The sequence below is a fragment of the Heterocephalus glaber genome, unplaced genomic scaffold (assembly GCF_053883595.1).
Source record: "Heterocephalus glaber isolate CG9 unplaced genomic scaffold, H.glaber_assembly_v1.0 deba00001497, whole genome shotgun sequence".
NCBI lineage: Eukaryota > Metazoa > Chordata > Mammalia > Rodentia > Bathyergidae > Heterocephalus > Heterocephalus glaber.
Genome location: NW_028258320.1, coordinates 54,916,662 through 54,942,138, shown reverse-complemented (window position 1 = coordinate 54,942,138; position 25,477 = coordinate 54,916,662). Strand labels below are relative to the sequence as shown.

At 37.3% G+C, this 25,477-nt stretch overlaps 1 protein-coding gene across 11 annotated transcripts in view; it reads right to left on the bottom strand.

The window, feature by feature from the left end:
- Positions 1-25,477, bottom strand: part of CUNH10orf143 (chromosome unknown C10orf143 homolog) — a 71,771-nt gene that overhangs the window by 28,481 nt on the left and 17,813 nt on the right. For 7 of the 11 annotated variants that reach the window (XR_015440421.1, XR_015440427.1, XR_015440422.1 and 4 more), the window contains exons 2-3: positions 8,160-8,297; positions 7,982-8,044 (exon numbers count right to left, since the gene is read on the bottom strand). Coding sequence is in view for 4 of the 11 variants with exons in the window: in XM_087185143.1 (XP_087041269.1) it covers positions 7,982-8,044; positions 8,160-8,297 (201 nt within the window). In the remaining 7 variants the exon portion in view is untranslated. Of the gene's footprint in view, positions 1-3,787; positions 3,967-7,981; positions 8,045-8,159; positions 8,298-20,430; positions 21,156-25,477 lie in introns of those variants that run through there. The other 4 variants (XR_015440425.1, XR_015440424.1, XR_015440426.1 and 1 more) reach the window with 2 other exon arrangements.

Here is a 25,477-nt window from a genome sequence, read left to right as displayed (position 1 = left end):
AAATCCCCGGCCCCTACTTTTGGTAATTTGATAATTTAATTTGCAGGCTCTTAAATTAGTAGTGAGATTGAGCATCTACTTATATTTATTAGCTATTTGGCTTTCCTCTTCTCTGAATTGCCAGTTTGTATTCTTTGCCCATTCGTCTACTGGACACTGAATTTGTATAAAGATACTGATCTATTTTGTGCAATGCAAATGCCTTTCTGCTTTATGGCCTCTTCTTAATGATGCAGACTTTTGATATGTAATGGAATCCTAATGTATGTATTTTCTACATTTTCTGCTAAAGGTGTAATAGGTTTTTGTTCTTTCTTTCCTTTTGGCATATTCAGGTTAACCTTTCCTGTATCTCCTACAACTGAGCTGTGTGGATAGTAAGACCTAATTTTATTTTTCCTCATAAATGGTTAGCCAAGGGTCCTAGTACAATTTATAATATACCTTGTCATTCCCAACTGATTTGTAATACCTTCAAACTGCCATATATTCATGTTTAAAGATCTCAAAATTGTTTCATTGGTCTATTTCTCTGTCCCTGGGCCAATAATATTGTGTTAATTATAACAATTTTGTAATGCATTTGATAGAGAATCTGTCACTTTGTTCTTCTACTTTATTTTTTTTATTTCTTTAACTTTTTTGGTACCGGGGATGGAACTCAGGACCTTGTGCTTGCGCAGCAGGCGCCAGAACCACTGAGCTAAATCCCTGGCCTATGTTCTATGTTCTTTTACTTTAAAATTGCTTGGCTGCACAGGCCTTTCTTCAATTCTGGAAAATTCACAGACATGACCTTTCCAATTATTTTTTCTAATACACTCTACATTCCTTCCTTCTGGGTTTCCTATGGACTTCCTTATTCTTTCTTCTAGAATTCCTAGTGTTCTCTCTCTCTGTCTCAGTCTCCCCTTCCCTCCTTCCTTCTTCCCTTTCCCCGTCTCCCTCCCTCCCTCTCAGAACTATCTTCTAATTCACTACTTCTATATATAACTGTCTAATCTGAGTTTCATTTTTAACTTCAATGACCATATCATTGACTTCTAGGAATTTGTTTAAACCTTCCAATTCTTTTCATATTGCCTTCTTTAATTATGGCTCTGTTTCTTCTTTAATCGTATTTTAAAATGTAAAATACTTTATGGTGAACTTTAGATCTATTATTTCAGACCTGGGGTATTTATATTTTCTTGTTTGCTATACTTCCTGATTTCCCTCTCAATATAGATTTATGTGGCTCCAATTTTTTCTGTGATTATATCCTCAGTGAGGCTGTCTGTCTCCGAATCCTGTAAATACTAGATGGTAGAAGTATGCCTATAAGATAATTGCATTTACTTCTATCCAATCCTTAGACTTCAATGGCCCAGATCTATTTTTATGTTGATGCTTTGGCTTTTGGTTCCTGTACCACTGAGACAGAATAAGCCTGTACCTGACATTGCTTGGTGTTTTAATTTCTAATCTCCTTTTAAGGTACAGTCAGATCTTCAAATATCTGAACTTTATGTAAGGGCCCAAATCTTAGCTACCACATATCTATTAGAATATCTCTCGATATTGGAATTCCAGTCCCTGGGCCCCAGGCCCATTCTAGGGCCCAAATAAAGGCTAAGACCCTGTAATAATCACTAAGGAATGTGTTTATACCTACTGCTCTGCTTTTGCTTTCTCTCCTCATTTATCATATGGTTAACTATGCATTTAATTTTTCATGACCTTTTAACCCTACTTCTCTGTAGCAAGAGGGGGATATTTCTACATTAGCTCATTCTAACATGTCTGTAGGTTCTTCTAGTCACCTAAAGCCCCTTAGCATCTTTGGAACCTGGAACCTGGAACACAGCTAATATTTTGTAGTCATTTTCTGGTAGCTGTATTCCAGAGAAAGCACTCATGCTAGGTGCTGTCAGAAGCAAAATCTGAAGATTTCAGTGGCCTATTCAACTCCTCCATGGGGTTTATCTTTGGCAATCCTGAAATAGCCAAATTCCTCTCTCGGCCAGCTTATTCTCTCAAAGTTTGAATAAATCAGCCTGTATATTTGCCAAGAACGTTTCACTGGTCTAGAAATGAAGTCCACAAAGACCCATGATATCACTGCCAATCTTTTCAAAGTGTGTGACAGGTCGCAGCACACTAGTTGTGAATGATGCTGGCACACTGGCTGCAAGTAACAGGCCAGCCAAAAGGAGAGGAGAGCTTGAGCCCCTGGCTCCCTGTGGACCACTGGCAGACCAATCACTGAATGCCATGGACTTCGTCTTCCTTATCTGCAAATTGATGGGCATAGACTGATGAACTAGGGGGAAAATGCATGGAGCGCAATTTGATTCTTACAAAATGATCAATGAAACTCCTGCTGATCTCTCCATGATTGTGTTTCTGCTCTCAGGACATAAGAATAAAGGACTGACAAGAACTAGCTGTTGCTAAAAGAGATACAAACAATGAACTACTGTTCATTGATATTTGCTAATCTATGTCAGAATGCTACATTTTCATCCCTGGCCTCTGTCCCTGGCTTGACACTCAGACCTGCTGCCTCAAACGTAGGCAGCATTTCTCTGCAGCACAGGAGGAAGGCAGGAATCACCAGCATCTGGACAGTTCCTGTTTCAGCATGGCACTTGTAGATGATATAGATGGAGGAAATAATTTAGATATGTAAATAAAATAAACTCAAATATTTTAAAGGTCACTCATTTGGAGATAAAATGGAGTACAAAGGAATAAAAGGGACCCATTCAGAATAAAAAAAAAATCATACTTTGGTTTCTTCGCCTGTACCCACAAGGGAAAGCTGAACCAACAGCAGGTTCAGAACAAAAGCCTCCCCAACCCTGGCCCTGTTTCTACTCTCACATTGCCTACCTGCCTCTCTCCACACACACATACCATACACAAATACACAAACCTGCGCTCACACCACACACATGCACTAAAACACACATACACCAAACTACACATGCACCAAACTACACATGCACATACATATACAATACACACACCACACATACACACACCATGCACATGCACAACACACACACACGTGTCAGACAATGGAGGTAAGTGTCAAAACATTAATAGTACAGAAGTTAAGACTACTCCCTTAGTATTGCCACTTAAATGAGAAAAAAATTCATAATGCTAACAAATAGGCTAGTACCCAAATTCAATCTGGGGAGAGGGTTCCAAAAGAAACATGTTTTGCATGTTGGCTTTTTTTCAGTACTGGGAATTGAGCCCAGAGCCTTCGTGCTGAGCTACATCCCTAGCCCTTTTCTATTTTTTATTTTGAGACATAGGTTTTGCTAAGTCACTAAGTTGCCCAGGCTAGGCTTGAACTTTAGATCTTCCTGCATCATTCTTCCAGCATCTTGGGATTATAGGCATGTGCCACCATGCCTGGCTGCATGGTGGCTCTTATATGGCAACTCACTACTAGTGTGAGTAATAATTTTGATAAAAGACAGCAAAGGAGAATAGTGACCACAACGATGAAGGCCTAACTTATCTCCTCCACCCCAGCATGACTCATAACTAGGATGCCAGCACTCCAAAATACCAAGCTTACTGAACCTAAGCCTTGGTGTTGGATGATAAGACCTAGAGGCCTACATTTGATAGCAATCTCTTTGTCCCCCAGGAAAATCTGCCCCTTCACTAGCTGACTAGCTTAGCCAAGGTTCAGTCAGAAAATAGAAGCCAATTCAGGTATATAAGTTAGGGTTCACTGGAGGAACAAATTTAATATAAAAACAACGGGTTTACCAGGCAGGCTTACAATGTCTGTGGAATCAGGGGTAGAAGAATGTCTGCATGCTGGAGAGCCTGAGGATCCAGTCAAAGCCTGCAGCTCACTGCAGAGTCTGGTGCAAGTCTGTGTCAGGAAGCTGAAGGGTTTTCCCTGGAAGCCTGAAGGAATTGAAGGAACCTCCAAAGCCAATAGCAAAGACTGGAGCTCTGCAGAAAAAGAAAAGGGAAGACTTCCTTCTTCTTTCTCTTTTTATTCTATTCAGGCCACAGGCCTTTTGGCTGATGCCACCCAAATTTGGGGTGGGTCTTCCCTCCTGTCTGTGGCCTAAATGTCAGTCACCCACAGACACACCCACGGCTTCATTAGTCTGCTAGGTGATTCTTACTCTAGTCAAGTTGGCATGTCACAATTAAGACTCACACCAGATGTTTCCAACAGCATTTGACCGTACAAATGATGGAAGAGATGAGAAGCCCCACAGGGGAAGGTGAGTCAACCAACTCTTCACCACCCTATTAAGGGCAAAGGGAGGAGGCAGTGTGCTACAAGGGCAGCAGTCGGTGCTGCCAGCAAGAGTTGGGACCGAAGTAGGACGTCCTCCAGAAGTGGGGTTCCTGGAGAGAGGACCGAGGGAAGCTCCAGTAGAGAAAGGGGAGAAATGCCCCAGCCTCCTCATCTTCCCCACACTCCAGTGTTCCACTAGCACTTCACACTGGCTGAATGTACCCAGAAATCAGAAGCTGGGCCATCTGATTTTGGAACGGGTGGATGGGTGGGTGGGGACAAAATGGGTAACATTGTTGAGAAAAAAACCTGATAACTGACGATCCTGCTGACCGAAAGAAATCCCAGAGTGGGTAGCTCATGCTTGTAACCCCAGCACTCTCAGTGGCTGAGGCAGGATGTTTTCAAACTCAAGCTTATCCTGGGCAACTTAATGAGACCCTATCTCAAAACAAAAAAAGGTTGAGGATGTAGCTCAGAGAAAAAGGTCCTGATTCATTCCTCAGTGACACACACATACACATACACACATGCGCATGCATGAAGTGTGCCCCCTACTAAAGAATTACAGTGCTGAGGTGCTACAGAATGTCAGAGATCAGATGCTACTTGGACAACACAGTACTGAAAAAGTATTATCTCTCCATTCAACATGCATCCCAAGTCATTTCTTACTACAGTTTTCTGCCTTATAAGCAGAATTAATAATCTTCTTTTGATTATTTTGGAGACCTTTGGCAGCTTTGTTAGGTTTTGTTTAATTGGTCTGAATTAGCATAATTTCCATAGCTCAGCCGACACCAGAGGAAACCTCTGCTCTGGCAATAGTCCAGCTTCAGGGGCATTTAAGGAAGGAAGGGAAGTCTGCTGGTGACAGCCCTTACCCACACTGCTCCGAGACCTGTAGCACTGGACAGTGCAGGCAGTGAGCACACAGCCTGGCCATGTGTGGGAACACACATCCAAATGCTATAAACCACATTCCCCCATATTCATTCTGATTGTCGGTCACATGAGCTAAAAGGACAGTTCCTATACAATCACAAGTACCATGAGTTGAACCATGACAGCAATTACTGTACAAAACCATTTCAAGGATTCCTGAAATAAAAACCATTGTAACAATGAGCTAGAATGGATCAAATAGAAGAGATTGAAATGAAAACTTGGAAAATGAGTTTGAGAAGGTCAACAAAAAAGGTCCTTGCATATGTAAAAAATGACTCAATGATTAAAAATAAGGAATAGAAAAACCACAGGAACTCAGGCGTCTAGCTGAGACAGCATTACGGAGAATTCAGAGCAGATCTGATCAGATCTGCTGATATCCCCTTGAGGTCAGAGATACACTAGACTAGGATCAGGATACCAAGGAGCTTACTGGGAAGAAGCCCCCAAATACACTGAGAATCACATGCAAGTCTCCGGTTAGGAATTCTGTACAACTTCCACTGACATAACCTTTGCTTCTCTTTGATCCAAGGAAGCCATTCTGAGTCACCTAGGAACTACTGGGGAGGAGGAGGCACGCTTATGTGCAAATGGGCAAGCAATTGTGAATGGAACCTTGAATTTAATAAAGTCTTCTGAAATTTGGAATTGTTGCCCATGGGTGACTTATTGTTAAGTACTACTCCCTGGGATCTTGCATTTCTAAAAATACTATTTGCTTTTTATTTAACACTGAACCTTTGATGTTTTAGAATATAAAAATAGTGTCTTATTATTTTAAAAGCTTAGGAGAGAAACTAGCCATATTATTAGAAAAAGAAGATATACGCAGCTATAGTCTGTTCAAATATCAAGAAGTGTGACTTTTCAAATTCACATTTCAATCTTTATTTACATAAGACTTTTAGAAATAGTAGGTGTAAATATTAAAACGCCTAAGGCTGGGTGAAATTTTATTGAGAATAACTACAAATAAAAGAAAACTGACTTTTTAAAGTCAGTTTCTGAAATTTAGATGAAAAGAATATTGAGCATTAACAAAAAAATGATATTTACATATCAATGTAGGTTTTCTGCTCATAGATTCATTTCCTATGAAACTAACAGAGGCAAGCTTGGGGAATTACAAAGGAAGGAAAAACCCTAATCAAATAGGTACTGTTGTTCAAACAGAATATTAGCCAAAATGATCCAATCAGTTGCTTGAGCTAAATATTATTTTTTTCCTCTAAGCCACTCATGCCAGAACACAACCTCTCAGAGCATTAGAAATTCACATTACATTCGAAGTGTTTGCCTCCAACAGATGGGAGAATCTGAAAGATATATTCCATTGAAATGGTGTAGGGACAAGTAAGGGTACCATAGCCAGGTGTGGTGGCACAGGCCTGTAATCCCAGCACTCCAGGAGGCTGAGGCAAGAGGATCACAAGTTCAAGCCCAGGCTGGACAACTTAATGAGACCCTGTCTCAAAATGAGCTCAGTGTAAAACCCTGGATTCAATCCTAATACCAAAAAAAAAAATTAAGGAAGAAAGGCAGGAAGGCAGGAAGGACAGAAGGAAGGAAGGAGAGAAGAAAAGGGCACCAGTCAGACACTAGCAAATAGGTAATTAAACTGTAACAGGGCCATCTTTCTCAAGTATTACTTACAGTATTTGTATTTCAGGGTACAACTGGCAGCTAAATATACTAAATTCAAATAGCTGGATCTTTAATTTTAGTACTGTTCAGAATTATACCACAGAATGTTATATAACTTGTGGAATTTTTTTCTGATGATAGCATACATAAAGCAGCAAAGTATACCTTCATGGAGCATTCAACTTTATTTTCATATTTGTTTGATAACTTCAGAAAATAAGGTTTACATGAATGACAGATGTCATGGTGTTAGTCATTCAGGATAGGATTAGGTGCCTATCATAGTAAAATCACAGTAGCTTGCAATATGTCCACTGAAGGTCGCTATAAGTTATAGACTCAATCTTCAGCTTATCAAAAACAGAGCAATATAGTCTGAATATCTTTAGGGGTCAATCTCAGGACCATACACACACATATACACACACACACATCCTAATGCTTGGTTTCTATGTGGAATTTAAATACAATTCTATTTTATTGCAATATTAAGATTTCAGCTTTAACATAAAAAACCCCAAGAATTACAGAGGTTATCAAAAAAATATTATCTTGTTCTTAGAGTAAGTTCAAAATTAATAACAAAGGTATTATTATGCTAATATATACTTTATGATATTCTGCCCCATAGAGGAGACTGAGAATTGACTCTGGCAATTTTTTTTTACCTCCCTTTACACTGAATTGATAGTGTGAACATTGTTTCCTTCCAAAATCTATTATTTATGTGATGTTTGTGGAAACATGCAAAGAAAACTTAAATAGAAAAAATACAAAAATAATGTTGAGTAATTGAATAAGGTCTGGTCTTTTCTCTAAGATGTCCTTATATGGTTCTCTTTTCTAGCCAAGTACATTGCTCTCTTCCCTTCCTAAAAATCACTTTTTAGAAAGAATATTAGATGTATTTATTTACAATTTCTATTTCTGATCTGAAGCTGGAAACAAACTAATGTGTATTCCCATAGAATGTTAAGCAAAGCTCAAATCAATCTTTACCTTTATTTACATTACTCATTCCTTAGAAATGTAATTACAATTTTTATTAACTTTGTTTTATGGATCTAATATTTAAAAAGAAGTCTATCTTTTATGTCACTGCAAGATGGTTAATGCACTTACTGATTCCCCAGCAATACATCTCGGGCAAGGCTGAATTGTGTTCCTTCCACCGTTTTGAGGAATCTATTTAACAAAGCACAGGCACAGATGTATCAGAACAATGACTATTTATTCATAATATTTTTAAAATATTTAAAAGGGTTCACAACAGGTTTGGTGGTAACAGGAACATACATACCAGGGGCCATGGAGCAGGGGGGCAGCCTCTCGGAAGAGGCTCCGTGTCCTCTGTACTCCAGGCCCCCAGGACACTCGTGTTCACCTGATGGTTGCCTCGCTCATGTCCATTGGCTTCTGATGTCCTGCATGCCCGTTTCTGAAGAAAACACAGTATCACATTAGACACCTCATAAAGCATGTAACATTCTAATTGAATTTGCTTTCAGAAAACTCAAGCTCCAAATATAAAGCCCTGTGGAGCTGGAAAACTTTATAGGATTTTTGAGGAGATAACTTTAAACTTTATCAGTTCAGGAACAACAACCATCAATTACATTTAACCTCATTATTTCTAGCACTGTCTGATAGTTACTTAACTTTATAAATTTAAAATAGTCATTTTAAACAATTTTGGCTGAAACTCTTAGAATAAACTATTCTGACTAGTTTATTGAAAATATATAAACCTATAAATTTTGTTCAAGAAGCTAGTTATATGCTTCAACATATTTTGCTTAGTGCTGAATCACATACTTTCTTAACACAACATGAATAATTCACATGTGAATAATTCTGTCTTACTGGCACTGAAGAGCAAATTAATTTTATTGATTTCAAAATCTGCACAGTCCATAACAGGTAACTTTTGGGAAAGATGGCATTTAGTTTTTGTTTCCACAAGAATTAAAGAAGGTAATTAGTAAACTAATCCTCCAATTGGAAAGAAAAAACGTATTCTGTCCCCAAGTCCCAAGACTTGGTGTATTTCTAGAGTCACAATGAATTGACTAACACAGGGTTCTGGCGGCAGAACAGCCTTTGTAAAGAGTCACCCACTCCACCTCTGGCCTGGTGGCAGCATCCCCAGGAGAACCCTGGTAGCCACCAGCAAGGTCTGCTGCTTTTCATCTCACAATTCAAAAACTCTTCTGCCACGATCTATTGACATCATCCCTTCTAGAGTCACTTGCTACTCTCTTTGCCAAATATGAATTTGGATAAGTTTGCTTATTATCTGCATTATTTACTTAATATTTTCTGAATTGAATTTTTAATGTAATGGATCTATTCAATGTTGAAACCTTTTTATCATGGATTTAGAGAACTAGTTTTACCGTTCTCTAACATACCTTAAAACAGACACTTAAAAATTAAAATAAAATGTGTTAAACTCTGAACCATTAAAATAATTTCTTGGGGTAAAGCCTGACTTCCAGGAGGTGGAGATGAGGGCAGTTGGGTAGCCTGCTGACCTCCCTACAGTCCTTACCAAAGGACATTAAACAAAGCATTCAGCCACATTCTTGGGATAATTAAAAAAGACAAGGTATGCTGAAACCTGAACACAAATCAAGCAGAAGAGATCATCATCAAATCCCAGCAAGACAGCCCCCCTCATCCTCCCTGCAACAGCATGGGCTGAAGGAGAACAACTGCGAAGAACCCAGAAAAGGGGCCCCTGGCCTAAGAGTGGCCTAATATGACCCCCACAGGATGAAAACTATGGGAAGTGCCTGTACTCACCAGGGCACAGGTACAGGGAAGGGATGTCAAAGCCCACACAATGAAGCAGATAGTTTAAATAGGCACTCTTGAAAACTGAATCCTGGGGAAGAAAAAGATGAAAAGGGAGGAGCACTCTGTGGCAACTGAGTGGTGAAGGTAAAAAGAATAAAAAGAGAAACATTCAGAGGCCTGCAAGTCACAGGAGGCCCACAGTGTAGGAGGACTGTCCCTCTCCATCAGTCACCCCAAATAAACAAACTGCTGCCTGGACTCTTCCCACTAACAGAAGAAAGTGCCCCTTAGACCAGTGACAGTAAACCTATAGAGCTTTCAATGATAACAAACAGCTCGCTGGTTTGCCACAATTGCCCCAGACTATGAATCTTAAAAAAACAAAACAAAACAAAAATACCCTATGCCATAAAAATTTCTTTCTTGGAAAACAACCATGAATTTAAAAAGAATCATAACACTCCAAACATAATTAAACATATTATCCAAGCATTTGAGGATATGAAAAAAAAACACCCAGAATTAGAAATTTTATAATAAATACTGAAAGGATAGAAACAGGGAGAAAAGAAAAGAGAGTTGAGTAAGTTCCAGAAAGTAATGAAAAGAAAAGACAAAATTACCTCAGAAATGAAAAAGAAATTATTGGATGCCCAAAGGAGAAAGAGTAAGATGAAAACAAAGAGCACTGAAGAAAAATACACACAACCAAAAGAATGAAATGACATTAAAGAAGTAAAAGGACATGAAGGTAAGCAACAAGAAATAGGAGACAAAGAAATAATGTTTGTACAATCAGAGTTTCAGCTAATGTTTAAAATTATAATCTATGAAAACTTTCCAGAAACAGAAAATGAAGTAATCTTAAAATGAAAGTACTCATATGGTACCTAAGAAAATTAATCAGAATGATCAACTCTGAGACACATCCTAGTAACCTACTAGATTTCAAAGGTAGTCTTCAAGGCCTTGGTACACAAAAGTTAATAAACTTACAAAGGCAAAGAATTTAGACCAGTATCACACTTTTCAAAGTCAACAAATGAAACTATGGAGAAATATTTTAATAAAATCAATGAAAGAAATTTTAAGCCAAGGTTTTAAAATCTAGCCAAGTCCTCCTTCAAATATCAAGGCTGCAGAAAAATTATTTTCAACATGCAAGAATTATTCTACACTCATCAATCATTCTTGAGGACTCTATGAAGAGGTAAACTTTAATTTAACCAGGTAATAACTGAGGAAATTCCAGCAAAGGGGCTTACAGTAAGCATCTAAAACAATTTAGATATATATCTGACTAAAACAAAGTAATCAATTAGGCTGGAAGGGTAATTAATGGAAAAATATACTGCGACAAACTTAGAAATGATGCATCTAATATGGGAAATAAAGAGAAAGGAAAAGAGGAAATTTTTCATTATTGTACAAGCAACAGGTGAATATTAAACGATCCAAAGAGAAACTAAAATGTCAGAAAGTGAAGGGTTAATAAAACAGAATGTGAAGGACATTAAAGAAGTTTATATACAAATAACTAGGAAATATAAATCTTTCTAAATCCAAAAGTTTTAAAAGTCCATTAAAAAGCAAAGAATATACATTTCATAGAGAAAATATTACTAGAGTTTCAAGTCAACAAGTCAGTCATGTCAATAAATACAAATGGGCTTAATCCACCTACTACATGAAAAAGGATTTCCATTTGGCTCCCATAACAAAACCCAAATACATGCCGTATCCAAAGGCATACCTAAAATACAGTGATTCTGAAAAGCTAGAAATAAACAGAATGGACAAAGGTCTACCAGTAAATAAACAAAGAAAGAGCAGGGGCAGATCACATAGAATTCAAACCACAAAGCATTAAACACCAACAAAGGATACCTTGAATGCTAAAAGCTACGATTTGGACGAAGAAGATCTAACACCCACGAGTATCTATAGGCCAAATAATACAACCACAACCTTTAAGAAACAAAGACTGTAAAGAGATATAAAAAGACACAGAAACACACTAATAACAAGACATTTAATATACGATTCTCATATAAGGCAGATCAAGTATACAAAAGATAAGGGCTAGCATGTAGCTCAATGGTAGTGTTTGCCTAACATATGGGAAGCCCTGGGTTCAAGCCTCAGTATTACAATAATAGCAACAATGACCATTAGAAAAATAAAATAAGTAAGGAGAAAGAAGGTTTAAACAACACATTTAATCATGCCTTATGGATATATGTTGAACTTTATACCCTGGTAATAAACACATTCTTCTCGAGAATCTTCAGCACATTTATAACTGATCCCATTAAAAAATCAATAGTTTCGCTAATGTAGAAATATTGCAAAAACCACTTTCTGATTGTAAGACAAGTGTCAATTATTAACAAAAATAAAAAATGAACAGGCACTTCCACCTGCAAATTTAATATCCCTATTAAGTCAAAGAAGAAATACAAATTGAAGTGCACAAAAAAAATAATTACAGGCCTGGGATTTAGCTCAGTGGCACTGCGCTTGCCTTATAAGCGCAAGGCCCTGAGTTTGATCCCCGGTACCAGAAAAAAAAATTACAACAAAAGCGATACATATCAGACTCTCTGAGATACATTTAAAGCCATAATCAGAAAAATTCATTACATTAACTTTTTTGTGTGGAGGGGGTTCAGGCTGAACTTGAACTCACTACGTAGCCCAGGCTGGCCTCAAGCTAGCGGCGATCCTCCTTGTCTCAACCTCCTGAGTACTGGGATTACAGGCGTGTGCCACCATGCCTGGCTACACTAATATCTTATCAGTAAAAATAAAGAAGAAAAACCAATAAATTAATAATTCCCAACTCATAAAAACTAAAAAGAGAACAAAAAAGTAAATATAAGAAAGAAGATAATGAAGAGACAAGCTTAAATTAATGAGGGAGATGATAGAAAAACAGTAAACCTAATGAATATAATTCCTGATTTGGGGGAAATTAATACAATAGACAAACAACTAGTGATCAAGAAAAAGGAAGCAAAAATACAAATACAGAAAATAAGAAATGTCATGGGGGAAATAACCAACGAAACAAGAAATTTTAAAAATCATGAGAATACTTTGCAGAACTATGCAAATGAATTTGAAAATGTAGATGAAATGGATAACTTCTTAAGGAAATTAAGGTTACAAAATTGATCCCACTAAACAGCTTAAATAGGTGATTTTAATGAAAGAAACAAATGTTATCAAGCAGCTCCTCCACAAAAAGCACAAGAGCAGAGAGGCACATTCCACTAACCTTCAGAGAGACCCACTCTGCACAAACCATTCCCATGCACCTAGAAGGAAAAACTTCTTACTTCCTGCTGTGAAGCATATACAACACGGATAAGCCACACTAAAACCCAGGGAAAGAAAACTGCAAACTAACTATTGCTCGTGAGTATCAATGCAAAAATACTAAACAAAATACAAGAGACAGAATCTAACATCACCTTAAGAAAAGCACATACCATGACCAAGAGGGACTTCTTCCACAAATGAAAGACTGGTTCAAGATTAGGAAACCCATTAATTTAATTCACCATATTAGCATACACAAGGAAAAAATGAAATTATGTATATAGATGCTAAAAATCCCTTGTCAAAACTTAAAATCTATGACAAAAAATTTTTAAAGCTAGACATGAGTTCTTAGACATGATAAAATACACCTTAATCCTAAAGCCACTATCTCATTAAACAGGGAAAGACTAGTGGCATTTCTACTAAGATCAGGGACAAGGAAAGATACCTGCTGTCTCCATTTCTGTTCAGCATTATACCAGAGGTATTACAGATATAATGAGACAAGGGAAATCAATAAGAGACATAAGAAGAGGTAAAGTACTAACACTATTTCTATTTGCAGATGATATCATAATACATATCTGGAAACCCCAGAGATCAGTGATAAAACAAACTCAAACCATAAAGGAATTTACTGATACAAAATTAATATATAAAAATCAATAGCTTTCAAATACAAAACAATAAACCATGAGAGCAAATGCCATTTAAAATAATTTTAATAAAGATCAAATATTTTAAAATAAATTTAAGAAGAATTTCAAAAAATCTATATGAGAATTTAAAACATCCCTGAAAGACACAAAAGCACATGTGAATGAATGAAAAGACATCCTTTATTTTTGGATACGATGACTCATATTACAAATTAGTTCTACCTAAGGTAATTTGTAAATTCACTGTCCTAGTAAAAACACTAATAAACTATTTCACAGAGTAATAGAAATTGACATTAAGGTATACATGGAAAAACAAACAAGCTAGCCAGGGAAACCCTAGGAAAAAACAATAATTCACATTAAAATATACCATAAACACTCTGTAATTATTCAGGATGGTCCTTGTGCACAGGCAAATAACAAATAGACCAATAGGATAGGATTAAGAGTCCAGATATAAACCTAAATGTATATGAAAATTTAGCACCTCAAATCTCTGGGTTAATGATAAACTTTTTAATACAACATATGATGCTGGGAGAACAGGGTAATCAGCGGGAAAAGTAAAAACTTAGATCTGCATCTCAAGCCATATACAAAAATAAACTAAATGGGATCAGGGAACAGGCTGTAAAAGATTTAAGTATAAAGAACTATACAGTTCTTAGGGAAAAAAATCATAAACGGGGCCAGGGATTTAGCTCAGTGGTTTCGCCGCCTGCCTCACAAGCACAAGGTCCCCGAGTTTGATCCCTCGTACCAAAGAAAACCAAAAACCAAAAACCAAAAAGCATAAATGAATTCCTTTTTTGCCTGGGCATAGGAAAATCTTTTCTGTGACTCAAAACCCAGAGAAAATAAAACAAAAATTGATAAATTTGACTACATAAAAACTTCTGCAGAGCAAAGAAAAACAGACAAACAAACAAAAAATCCTAAACAAATGCAAGAGATACCTGAAAAATCATAGGAAACTATTTGAAACATATACCATGGAAAAAGAGCTAATAATTAGTAAATGAAATTCTCATAAAAACTGAAGGACAAAAACGTGAAAAAAATGAAGATACAATTTACACAAAGTTATTAAAATCGTCCTCAAACATATGAAGAAATGTTTAAACTCACATTTACAGAAATGAAAATTAAGACAACATCAAGATATCATCTAGCATCCATAAGACTGGCAAAATTTTAGAAATGTGTCATAGCCCCTGTTGGTAAGGCCATAGGAAAACAGGCAACCCTTTCTTTCACTGCAGGTAGGAAGGCAAATAACAGGGCTTTGTACACATTTTTTAACCTTGCCCCTTCCAATAATGTGAAAAAAATTGCATGGTTATCTATTGCAGCATTATTTATACTGGAATATATTAGAAATAACCTGTATGCCCCTGTACAGGAGAATGGATAAACTATGGTACACATGAGCAATGGGGTACTATGCTGCTATAAAAAGGAGAAAGAAAATCTCTATGGGCTTGTCTAGACTGATTTCCAGAATATATTGTTAAATGTAAGGAACAAAGTATAAAAGTGTATCCATAATATGCCATTCTTCATGTGAGAAAGAAAATAAAGTATACATGTATCTGCTTATTTATCCAAAAGAGATACAGTAACAATATATTAGAAATTAAAGTGACTGCTTTTCTATAGAGTGGGTGGGAAAGAGGGACATGGAAACAGGTATGAAGAAGGAGCATGTAGCTCTGTACTCTTAGCACCACAGTAATGTTTGATATACCCAAACAATAAAAAAATTTTGAATTACCAGGATATCAGAGGAAAGGGGCCCCAAATGGAGTGTAAATATTAACAAATGAAACTAACTATATTACAAATGGGTAAGTCAATCACACTGAAGAAAAGACCCACCCTCAATAACTTTGGAAAGTATTGTTTTGACTGGAAATGCTAAATATGAAAAAATTATATACAAACACTGTACCCTGATTAGTAAATCTGTTTTTCCACAGGGCTGACAATTTTAAAGCTAATTTACTGGCAATGAACAAGTAAATACATCATAGGTAATGAGGGTCAAGTTTCTCACTGTTGAAGAAATAAACTACAAGTAAAGTGAGAAGGATACAAAGAGTCGTGTTGAATTGGAATTGGAAATACTGGTTTGAATTCATGTTTTTCATACATATTGATACAGAGCTCTAGAAACACATGTACAGATGAGTGTGCATGTGTGGGTTAGAGTATGTGTTTGGGCGTATCTACAGATAAACACTAACATTCTCTAACATGCTGGCAACAATGGCACCCTAGTAGCAACATAACTCCCAGCACGTAGACATTGTTTCCCAAATACAGTGGTCCCTCGGTTCATAAACTTAACCTGTTCTATGACTTTGTAAAAAAAAAAAAAGCCACATTTATGTTTGTGTGGGAAAGATGGCTGTGGTTGTGTTTGTCACTGATGCAGAGTTTTCAAACAAAAACAAAATTTTACAACACTTCTGTTTGTGAATGAAGCTTTGCAAACAAAAGAATTTGTGAACTGAGGTACCACTGTACCATTTTTCTCATAATAGGAATCCAGGTTCCATGGAAATAGCTGATTCAGAGATGGAGCAGGAAAAATGCAAGATAAGCATGAAACATTCTGCAGAGCCAAAAAAACTTAGGAAGTCTTTATAAAAGACAAGGACACCGAAAAGGACATATGCACCAACCTGAAGGACTTCCTAATGGCCAAAGCTGGAACAATTTAAGCAATAATGTAAATAACAGTAGCACTGAATTGTAATCTATAGAATAAAGTATATAGCCATGAGTCTACCCAAAATAAAATAACTAAATAAAAAGGGACACAGTCTTTATTAGTAATTATAAAAGGTATGAATGAAATACAGAATCAACACTAAGTAAACATTATGCTGAAAATTATTTCAGAAAAGATGTACTAACATGCAAAAATCAGTAGGCAGAAGATTAAGGGAAAAACTGGATAATTTGCAGTCTCAAAGATGTGTATTAATTATAAATAGCTACTTTACAGCAGATAAAACCATCTTAACCAAGTGACAAGATTGATATCACCAATGAGACACGCTGACATCATGCACTGCCAATAGTGACACACTGAGAAGGCACTGCATCACATATGTGGTATTTGTGCCAAAAATGTGTGACCTTACTCAATTATGAGATAATGCTGGACAATAAAATACCTGACTCATACTCATGAAAAGTGTCAAGTCCCAAAAGATTGACAAATTACTACGGATTGTAAGAGACAAAGAAAATACAACAAATACATGCAATGTGGGATCCTGGATTAGATCCTGCAGCAGAAAAATGGATATTAGTGAGAAAACTGGAATAAGGTCTATCTATAGTTGACAGTATTGGACCAATGTCAATTTCAAGGCTTGTAATTATACTATAATTAGTAGCATGTTTAGGTAAAGATGCACATGAATTGTCTTTTGCAACCTTTGTGTTAGTCCAAAACTAAAATATTTTTAAAATAAAACAATTTAATGAAACTAAATCCTTCCTATCCTCAGTGGTATATACACCACACTTCAAGAAGTGCTGATTTAAACAACACTGCTTCTTACAATCTCAACCCACTGATTCTAATTTTTCCCTCTTGAGCAACATAAACACAGCCCCTCTTGTGTTCAAACATTCTCTCAGATGTCTGAAGAAACCTCTCAGGATCTGTGAGGCTTATTTTCTCAACTAAGCATCCCTAGTCTCTCACTATTCCATTTAGAAGATGTTTCTCAGCTCTTCTCATCCTGTATACCCTTCTCCAAAGTGTTTCTAAATCGTCCAATTGCACTTAAAACAAAGTACTTTCAATGCCATGCAAACACTGCAGGGTAAAGCAGAATCCACTTGCCGTGATATGGCCACTGCCTTTCCACAATAGAAACCTGCACTACTAACCTGTCACAGCAATCATGTCACACTGTGGTCCAGGCCAAATTCACTTTCCCCTACAGTGCCCTCAGCTCCTCCACATGAACCAACTCTCCCACTCCTGGGGCTTATTAACTCGTTGCGGTCACTTTCCTCTTTTTCCTCTCTTAATTTATCTGTACGCTTTCCAGCACATATTCATTAAATTTGATTCCCGTGTCATATTCTAGCACATCAAAATATATTCAACCCTTATTCTGTCATGTATTATAGTAATCACGTCAACTGTCTTCAGAATTTTTGCAAATAATGCAGCTTTCTATGTCTTCATCTAAGTTATAGGAAAGTCTAGATGAAAGACCAAAGTCCTATGTCTCTGGTTATTCAGAATCTGCTCAATCTTTATACTGCAAAAAGAAATATGATGTGAAAATCAGCTTTCTGTTAACTTTTAATACTATCTGGGCTAAAGGGGAAAAAATGGAAATATGAGAATCTCCCTATACTATTTAATGTATGTTTTAATTTCCCTCATTGGTAATATCATAGTTGACTACAGCGGTAATATTTCCCTTGCTCTTTTCTCAATAACATCAGAGTACTAAATGGAAGTAGATGCATAGATAAATACAAACTAGAACCTATACTTTCTGAATGAAATTTAAGATACTTCTGGAACTATATTCTAAACCATTTCTGTACAATGAAATGACATTTGGTACAATAAGGTTAGCAAACTTGTGATTATCCTAAGAGCTGACATTCTTCAGAGGTGCCACTGGCTCGAGTGGCCCAGGCTTCAGGGTCTATACCCTGGTGGAGGAGTAAGGGGAAGCAATGCTCTGATACCGAGGTGACAAGGATGCTCCTCTACAGAACAAGGAGATTATGTGCTTGGTGGCCCTCAGACAGCAGTGTGGATTAGCTACACTTTCTGCTACTTACTGTGATTTTTGAGAGCTGACTGCATATCATATTGATCTATACACTTACTTGGCCAATACTCCAGTTATCCTGGATTGGCCTGGACTAAAGGAAATTAACCGCTGTAGCTGCATTTAACTCTGGCACTGCTTGTATTAAATGCTTCATTCCCTTCTACTCCTTTCCGGAGAGGATCTGTCAGCCTTCATAAAAGCAGATGAAGATTTACTGCCAAACTAAAGACACTTGCATTATATAAACAATATTAAAATCCTGAGTATACACAAAGACCCCATTACTTAACAATAATTGAAGATCAGTGAACAGTGGCCTCACAGAGAACAGGTGAAATTGGAGGATGGTTGAGAAGAAGCCTCTTTATAAAATGCATAAAATAAAACATAAACTATAAATTCTGTTTCTTCAGTGACAGAAAAAAAGTACGATGGTGCAGGTCTTAGAATGAACAGCTGCCCTGCCCTGAGGAGGCAGGACCACCCCTTTGTTGACCCGGGCTCTTCCTTTATTGGAAGTGATGGGTCCAAGTGAGCTTAATGAGTGGATGTATAGGAGGGAGGCAGGTTAAAGACTTAACAATTGGTCAGAAATGATGTTCAAAGCCGTGGCTTCCATGCTGATGAGAGTGAGCACTTGTAGAAATCAAACAGGGTACATTTTCTTGCTTCTCCTGGGAACATAACAGAGAATAAGGACTCAAGGATAAGAGCAGGCACCAGCTGTATCACCTGTGGGGCTCAGGTGTGCCCCTCATCTCTAGAAGTCCACTGGTCCACCTCCCCATTCTATGCTCCAGAGGAGTGAATAAAAAAAAAATAATCCATGCAATCCATTGAACTCTTCAACAGAAAAGCACTGTGCACTCTTTTTAATCAACAGAGCAATAAAATAGCACATTCTTTTTTTTTTTGGTACTGGGGATAGAACTTGGATCCTTGAGCTTGCGCAGCAGGCAGCGAAACCACTGAGCTAAATCCCCGGCCCAAAATAGCACATTCTTAAGCATCAAGCACACTGGATTAAGACATATGCTGTATATGTTAGCACAAGTTGGCATCTGAGTTAAGTACATATGCACAGTATAAATCAGAATACTAACGTAAAGCATTAGATCTCATAAATGTACTTTGAGAATTTTACTGACTAATGAACTTTATCTTGAAGATCATTTGTACTATAAATGTATGGTGCTACTTAAATCTCTTGTTATAGGAAACAATTTGCTCAGGGAGGTTTTTTTACTTTAGTTTTATTTGAATTCTACCATAATAAAGAAGTTTACTAAAGTTGCTAGATATAGATGACCATTGGTCTGAATTTAAAATAGGGAATGCTAGATGGATCAAGATTTAGAAGGCGCTACAGACTGCCATTTAGAAAGAAAGTATGGTTTCCATCAAACAAAGATTCTGTTTTGGTGATATTTTCATTAGGAAAATGACCTTGCACTTGTGGGAGGTTTGCTTTCTGTGGCACATTCAAATTTGGCAACATGTCAAAGAAAAAGAGCCAGAAGTTAAACATTTTTTGCATTCAGCTCCTGCATACTGGGCTCTACCCACACGAACCTTAATAACTTGATGTATCCTTATTCAGCCATAACCATTGTTTAAAAGACTCCTCAACTTACTATGCATGATCCTTCAGTCCATACACTTGACCAAGTCTATCTTGGCAAGGGGAAGGCAAGTTATGAGACGAGCAAGCCCAAAGTTAGAGGGCCAACTTAATGCTAAGAGAGCTAGTTATCTTGAAGACATAATAGAGAAAAGCAAAGAAAAAAATAATCTTTTCACTTCTAATTTAAAAAACAAGACATCGCCCTTTCCTCACCTGCTACAAAGATGCTTAGGCCTTCTGAAGATGCAAAGACTACACTGGGGTAAAGCTTTCACTTCACCTGGAAACCAGCACCATGCCAACCAGCCACAGCAAAGCCTCCATCCCTCAGCTCACCTGCATCTACTCTGCCCTCATCCTATGTGATGAGATGACCATCACAGAAGATCAATGCCCTCATGAAAGTAGACTGTGTAGACGCAGAACCTTTTCGGCCTCGCTTGTTTGTAAAGGCCCTGGCCAGTGTCAAAACTGGGAGGTTCATGGACTAGTGGTCCTGTTCCAGCAGCTGGTGTTGCAACAGAGGTGGTCCTGCTCCTGGCACCAGCTGAGAAGAAAGTGAAGGCAAGAAAATAATCTGAGGAGTGCAATGATGGCTTTGATCCTTTCACTAAACTCTTTTGTAACATACTCAATGAAAAGCTGAACTCTTAAGAAAAAAGCCCACAAATGTATACAATGGATTTCCTGAGGATTAAATTTAGGCTTCTAAGATTTACCAAGTACAGTATAAGCCTAAATCATACTTCCAATTAAGACTGAGGATCTTAAAGAAAGCAATTATACATATCAACAACAAATCTCCCTTGCACTTATAGAAAACTATAATTTAGAGTATTTTCACATTAGTAATTTAATTTGATCCTTACAATACTGTGTAGGGAGCTTTGTTTTTATGTTGGGATGAGAAATGAAGTCCAAGGACCTTAGGCAACTTTCCTTCAGTCTAGTGATTTAAAAAGACAGAGCTGGATCTTTGGTATGCTTTCAGACACAGTTGGAAAGCCAAGACTAAAAAAACATAACTAAAGAAGCTCTATAAACTAAATAATGTACGAGAAAGATTTCAAAATGTAATACAAACTGGGAAAACAAAGTTTACATACACTGTTTAGTTTCTAGAGCTTTTCTAATTGTATTTAAGTCTTGTCATAATCATAGCAGTACAATTCATAAAGCTAAAGCTTGGAAGTGACTGACTGATATGTCCATCAATGGTGAATGGTAAATGGATAAAGAAATGGATAAAGAAAATGTGGTATTCACACATAATGGAGTATTACTCTGCTATAAAGAACGATAAACTTAAGGTCATTTGTAGAAAATTGGAAGCACCTTGAGACCATAATATTAAGTGAAATAAATCAGAAATATCACATCACTTCTTTTACATGAGAAACCCAAAATGTAAATAAAGAGCAAAATAAAAGACAGATAATAGGAAGTACAAGAAAAACATTTTTTCATATGAAAAGGGGATTAAGAGGGCCAGGGATTTAGCTCAGTGGTTTTGCCGCCTGCTGCACAGGTGCAAGGACCCAAGTTCGATCCCTGGTACCGAAAGAAAAGGGGACTAAGAGATGGAGGAAAGGGGATGAAGGGGAGGGAAAAGTGACAGAACCAAGATGTGTTACGCACCAACTCCCAACAAGGAATATAATCATCATGCAAAGCAAACACGCACTAATAAAAAACAAAACAAAAAATTTAAGATACAGCTACAATAATCAAGATAGTATATATGGTACTGATATGAGGATAAACAAATAGATCTATGAAATACAACTGAAAATCCAAATAGAAACCATTACATTTACAGTCAAGTGAGTTTAACAACAGTGTCAAGAAAATTCAATAAAAAATAGTCTACAAAAAGGGATGCTGGGATGATTCAAGATCCAGATGTAAAAAGTTAATTTAGGGCTGGGGATGGTAGCACATGCTTGTAATCCTAGCAGCTTGGGAGGCTAAGACCAAAGGATCCAAAGTTCAAGCCCAGACTTCCAGGAAGATGGCAGAGTAGTAAGCACCAACAAATCAGCCTCTCCAAGATTCAGAATACAGATGCTGGAAAATAACAACTTGGGGAAGAAAATAAGGAGAAAGGTGGATCCTTGGGACCCAGGAAGAATCTGAAGGGAAAATTGGAGCCTAGAGAGAAACTGAAGAGTCAGATCATAATGCAGAAAAAGGAAGGGGCAATCTGTACTTTCTCCCAGCTCCTGGCTGGTGGCATGAGAAAGGAAGATCAAATCTACAGAGACAAAAGGGACAAACACACCAGTGGAACAGAGCAGTAAATGCTGTGCGCTACAACAGCTGCTGAGTAACTCCAGTCCAAGTGACTGCATGGCCCCTGGAAAGTATGCTTGGTCAGACGCCATTTTAGGGAGGGGCCAACTGAGCCTGGGACTCAGATCAGCTGCAGGTCACGTCACCTCAGGGCTCCCAATATTAAACTACCACAGTCACTGACATGGTCAGGGAGCTGTGGTCAGGCTGGCAAGAGACACCAGAGTGTTATAAGCTAAATGACTCAGGCCCCAACCACACTACCAGATGTCAGGTTTAGCCTAAACTTCCATGGATTTGAAAGTTCCAGATCCAGTCCACTGTCACCACTTTTGTTCAATATAGTTCTGGAAACATTAGCCAGAACAATTAGACAAGAGAAAGAAATAGAAAGAATAAGGATAGGGCTGGGGATTTAGCTCAGTGGTTCCACCACCTGCCTCACAAGCACAAGGTCCTGAGTTGGACCCCCAGTACCAAAGAAACAGAAAAGAAATAAAAAATAATGACAGGAACGGAAGAAGTTAAACTCTCATTATTTGCAAATGACTTGATACTCTACATAGAAGACCCCAAAAACTCCACCAAAAGACTTTGAGGTTCAATAACCAAATTAAGTGGCATAGCTGGATACAAAGTCAATACTCAAAAGTCAATAGCCTTCCTGTACACAAATAATAGACTCAGGGAGAGAGAAATTAGAGAAACAATCCCTTTCAAAATAGCATCCCCCAAAAATGAAATATCTAGGATTCAATCTAACAAAGGAAGTAAAAGACCTCTACATTGAAAACTACAGTACTCTGAAAAAGGAGATTCAAGAGAATATCAGAAAATGGAAAGATATCCCTTGTTCTTGGATAGAAAGAACCAATAGTGAAAATGGCCACGCTTCCAAAATTGTTATACAGATTCAATTCAATCCCAATCAAAATCTCAACAGCATATCTCACAGAATTAGAAAAAACAATCCTAAAATTCATTTGGAACCAGAAGAGACCTAGAATAGCGAAGGCAATTCTGGGCAACAAAGGCAAAGCAGGGGGTATCACAATCCCTGACTTTAAATTATACTACAAAGCTATGGTGATAAAAACAGGATGGTATTGACAAAAGAACAGACCTGAGACCAATGAAACAGACTAGAGGATGCAGAAACAACTCCAGACAAACTCAACCACCTTATCTTTGACAAAAGAGCCAAACACCTATACTGGGAGAAAGATAGCCTCTTTAATAAATGGTGCTGGAAAAACTGGTTTTCCACATGCTGAAGATTGAAACTAGACCCGCATCTTTCACCATGCACTAACCTAAAATTGAAATGGATCAAAGATCTAAATATTAAAACAGAAACACTAAAAATGCTGGAAGAGAGAACAGGTAGAATGCTTGAGGACACAGGAGTAGGCAAAGACTTCATGAACAAAAGCCAGACTGCATGGGAAATACTACAAAGAAACAACAAGTGGGACCTCATCTTATTAAAAAGCTTTTGCACAGCAAGAGAACCCACCACACAATGGAAAAATTTTTTACCAGCTATTCAGATATACGACGATTATCTAGAATATAGAAAGAACTCAAAAATATCAGACCCCACAAATTTAAAGACCCAATGCAAAAATGGGTATCTGAAATAAAAAGACACTTCTCAGATAAAGAATTAGAAATGGCAAATAAATATATGAAAAAATGTTCAACATCATTGGTCATTCAAGAAATGCAAATTAAAACAAGGCTGAGATTTCATCTCACTCCAGAAAGAATGGCTGCTATCAAGAAATCAACCAATAACAAATGCTGGAGGGGCTGTGGGGAAAAAGCAACCTTTCTCCACTGGTGGTGGGAGTGTAGACTGGTGCAACCACTGTGGAAATCAGTGTGGAGATTTCTCAAAAAACTAAAACTAAAGATTCCATTTGACTCAGCTCTTCTCCTTCTTGGTATTTTCCTGAAAGAATTAAAGCATCGTGCCACAGTGATATATGCACACCCATGTTTATAGCAGCACAGTGTGGAATAGCTCAATCTTGGAAACAGCCCAAATGACCATCAACTGATGAGTGGATAAAGTAGATGTGGGTTTTTTAAAAACGCAATTCAGTACTACTCTGCCATAAAGAAAGATGAGCTTCAGACATTTAGAGCTAAATGGATGGACCTTGAGGCCATACTCTTAAGTGAAATAAATCAGACACACATGTTTAAATACTGCATTGTTTCTCTGATGTGAGAAACTGAATGTGGAAATAAGAACTGAGATATATAATGGATGCTGGGAAATGGGAAGAAAGTGTTCACATGGGAAAAGGAACAAGGGAGGAGGGAGGGAGAAAGGAAGGAAGGGACAAGAAAAAAAGTGAAAATATAAGGAAAAAACAGAAACAGCTTTTGTACATAGGGAGGAGAGCAGGCTTGAGGAAAGAATGGGAAAAAATAAAATTTATTAATTAAAAACACTGTGAAAAAAAAAAAGAAAGTCCCAGATCCAACACCATGCCCTAATCTTGGGCATGTGCTAGCTGGGATTATCTAGCACACATCTGGGCTCTGACCACCTCCTTTGTCTACCAGCAAGAGCAGAGTCACAATTTGAATTAGACACCGCCATAAACTATAGACCCCAGAAGACAAGACAACCACAGGCTTAAAATAACAAAGAAACTTCTGTTTTTGTTGTTGTTAGTTTGGTTTTTTTTCCTGATTGTTTTTGTTTCTTTGTGGGGGTGAACACTTTGTAGTTCTTTTGTTTTCTTTTGTCCTTGTTTTTGTTTTTTCATTCTTTCCTTCTCTCATGTCTTCTTCACCAGTTTTCTAAAGTTTGGGTAATCTGTCCTTTCTCTTCTTTTACGGTAAAATGTCTCTATTGAGTGGTTATTTAGTATATATAAATTTTCTAATTTGCCTTAAATTTTGTTATATAACTAAAAATCTTGTACATATGATTAAAGGTGGAAAATTATTAGTTATCAAAATTTGTCATTTTCCAGTCTGTCTTTGATGCTACTGCTATTGCTAAATGTACTACTTTACACAAGGTGACATAGTTGCTGTGATCAACTGATCTTCCTTGCATGCCAATACCTAG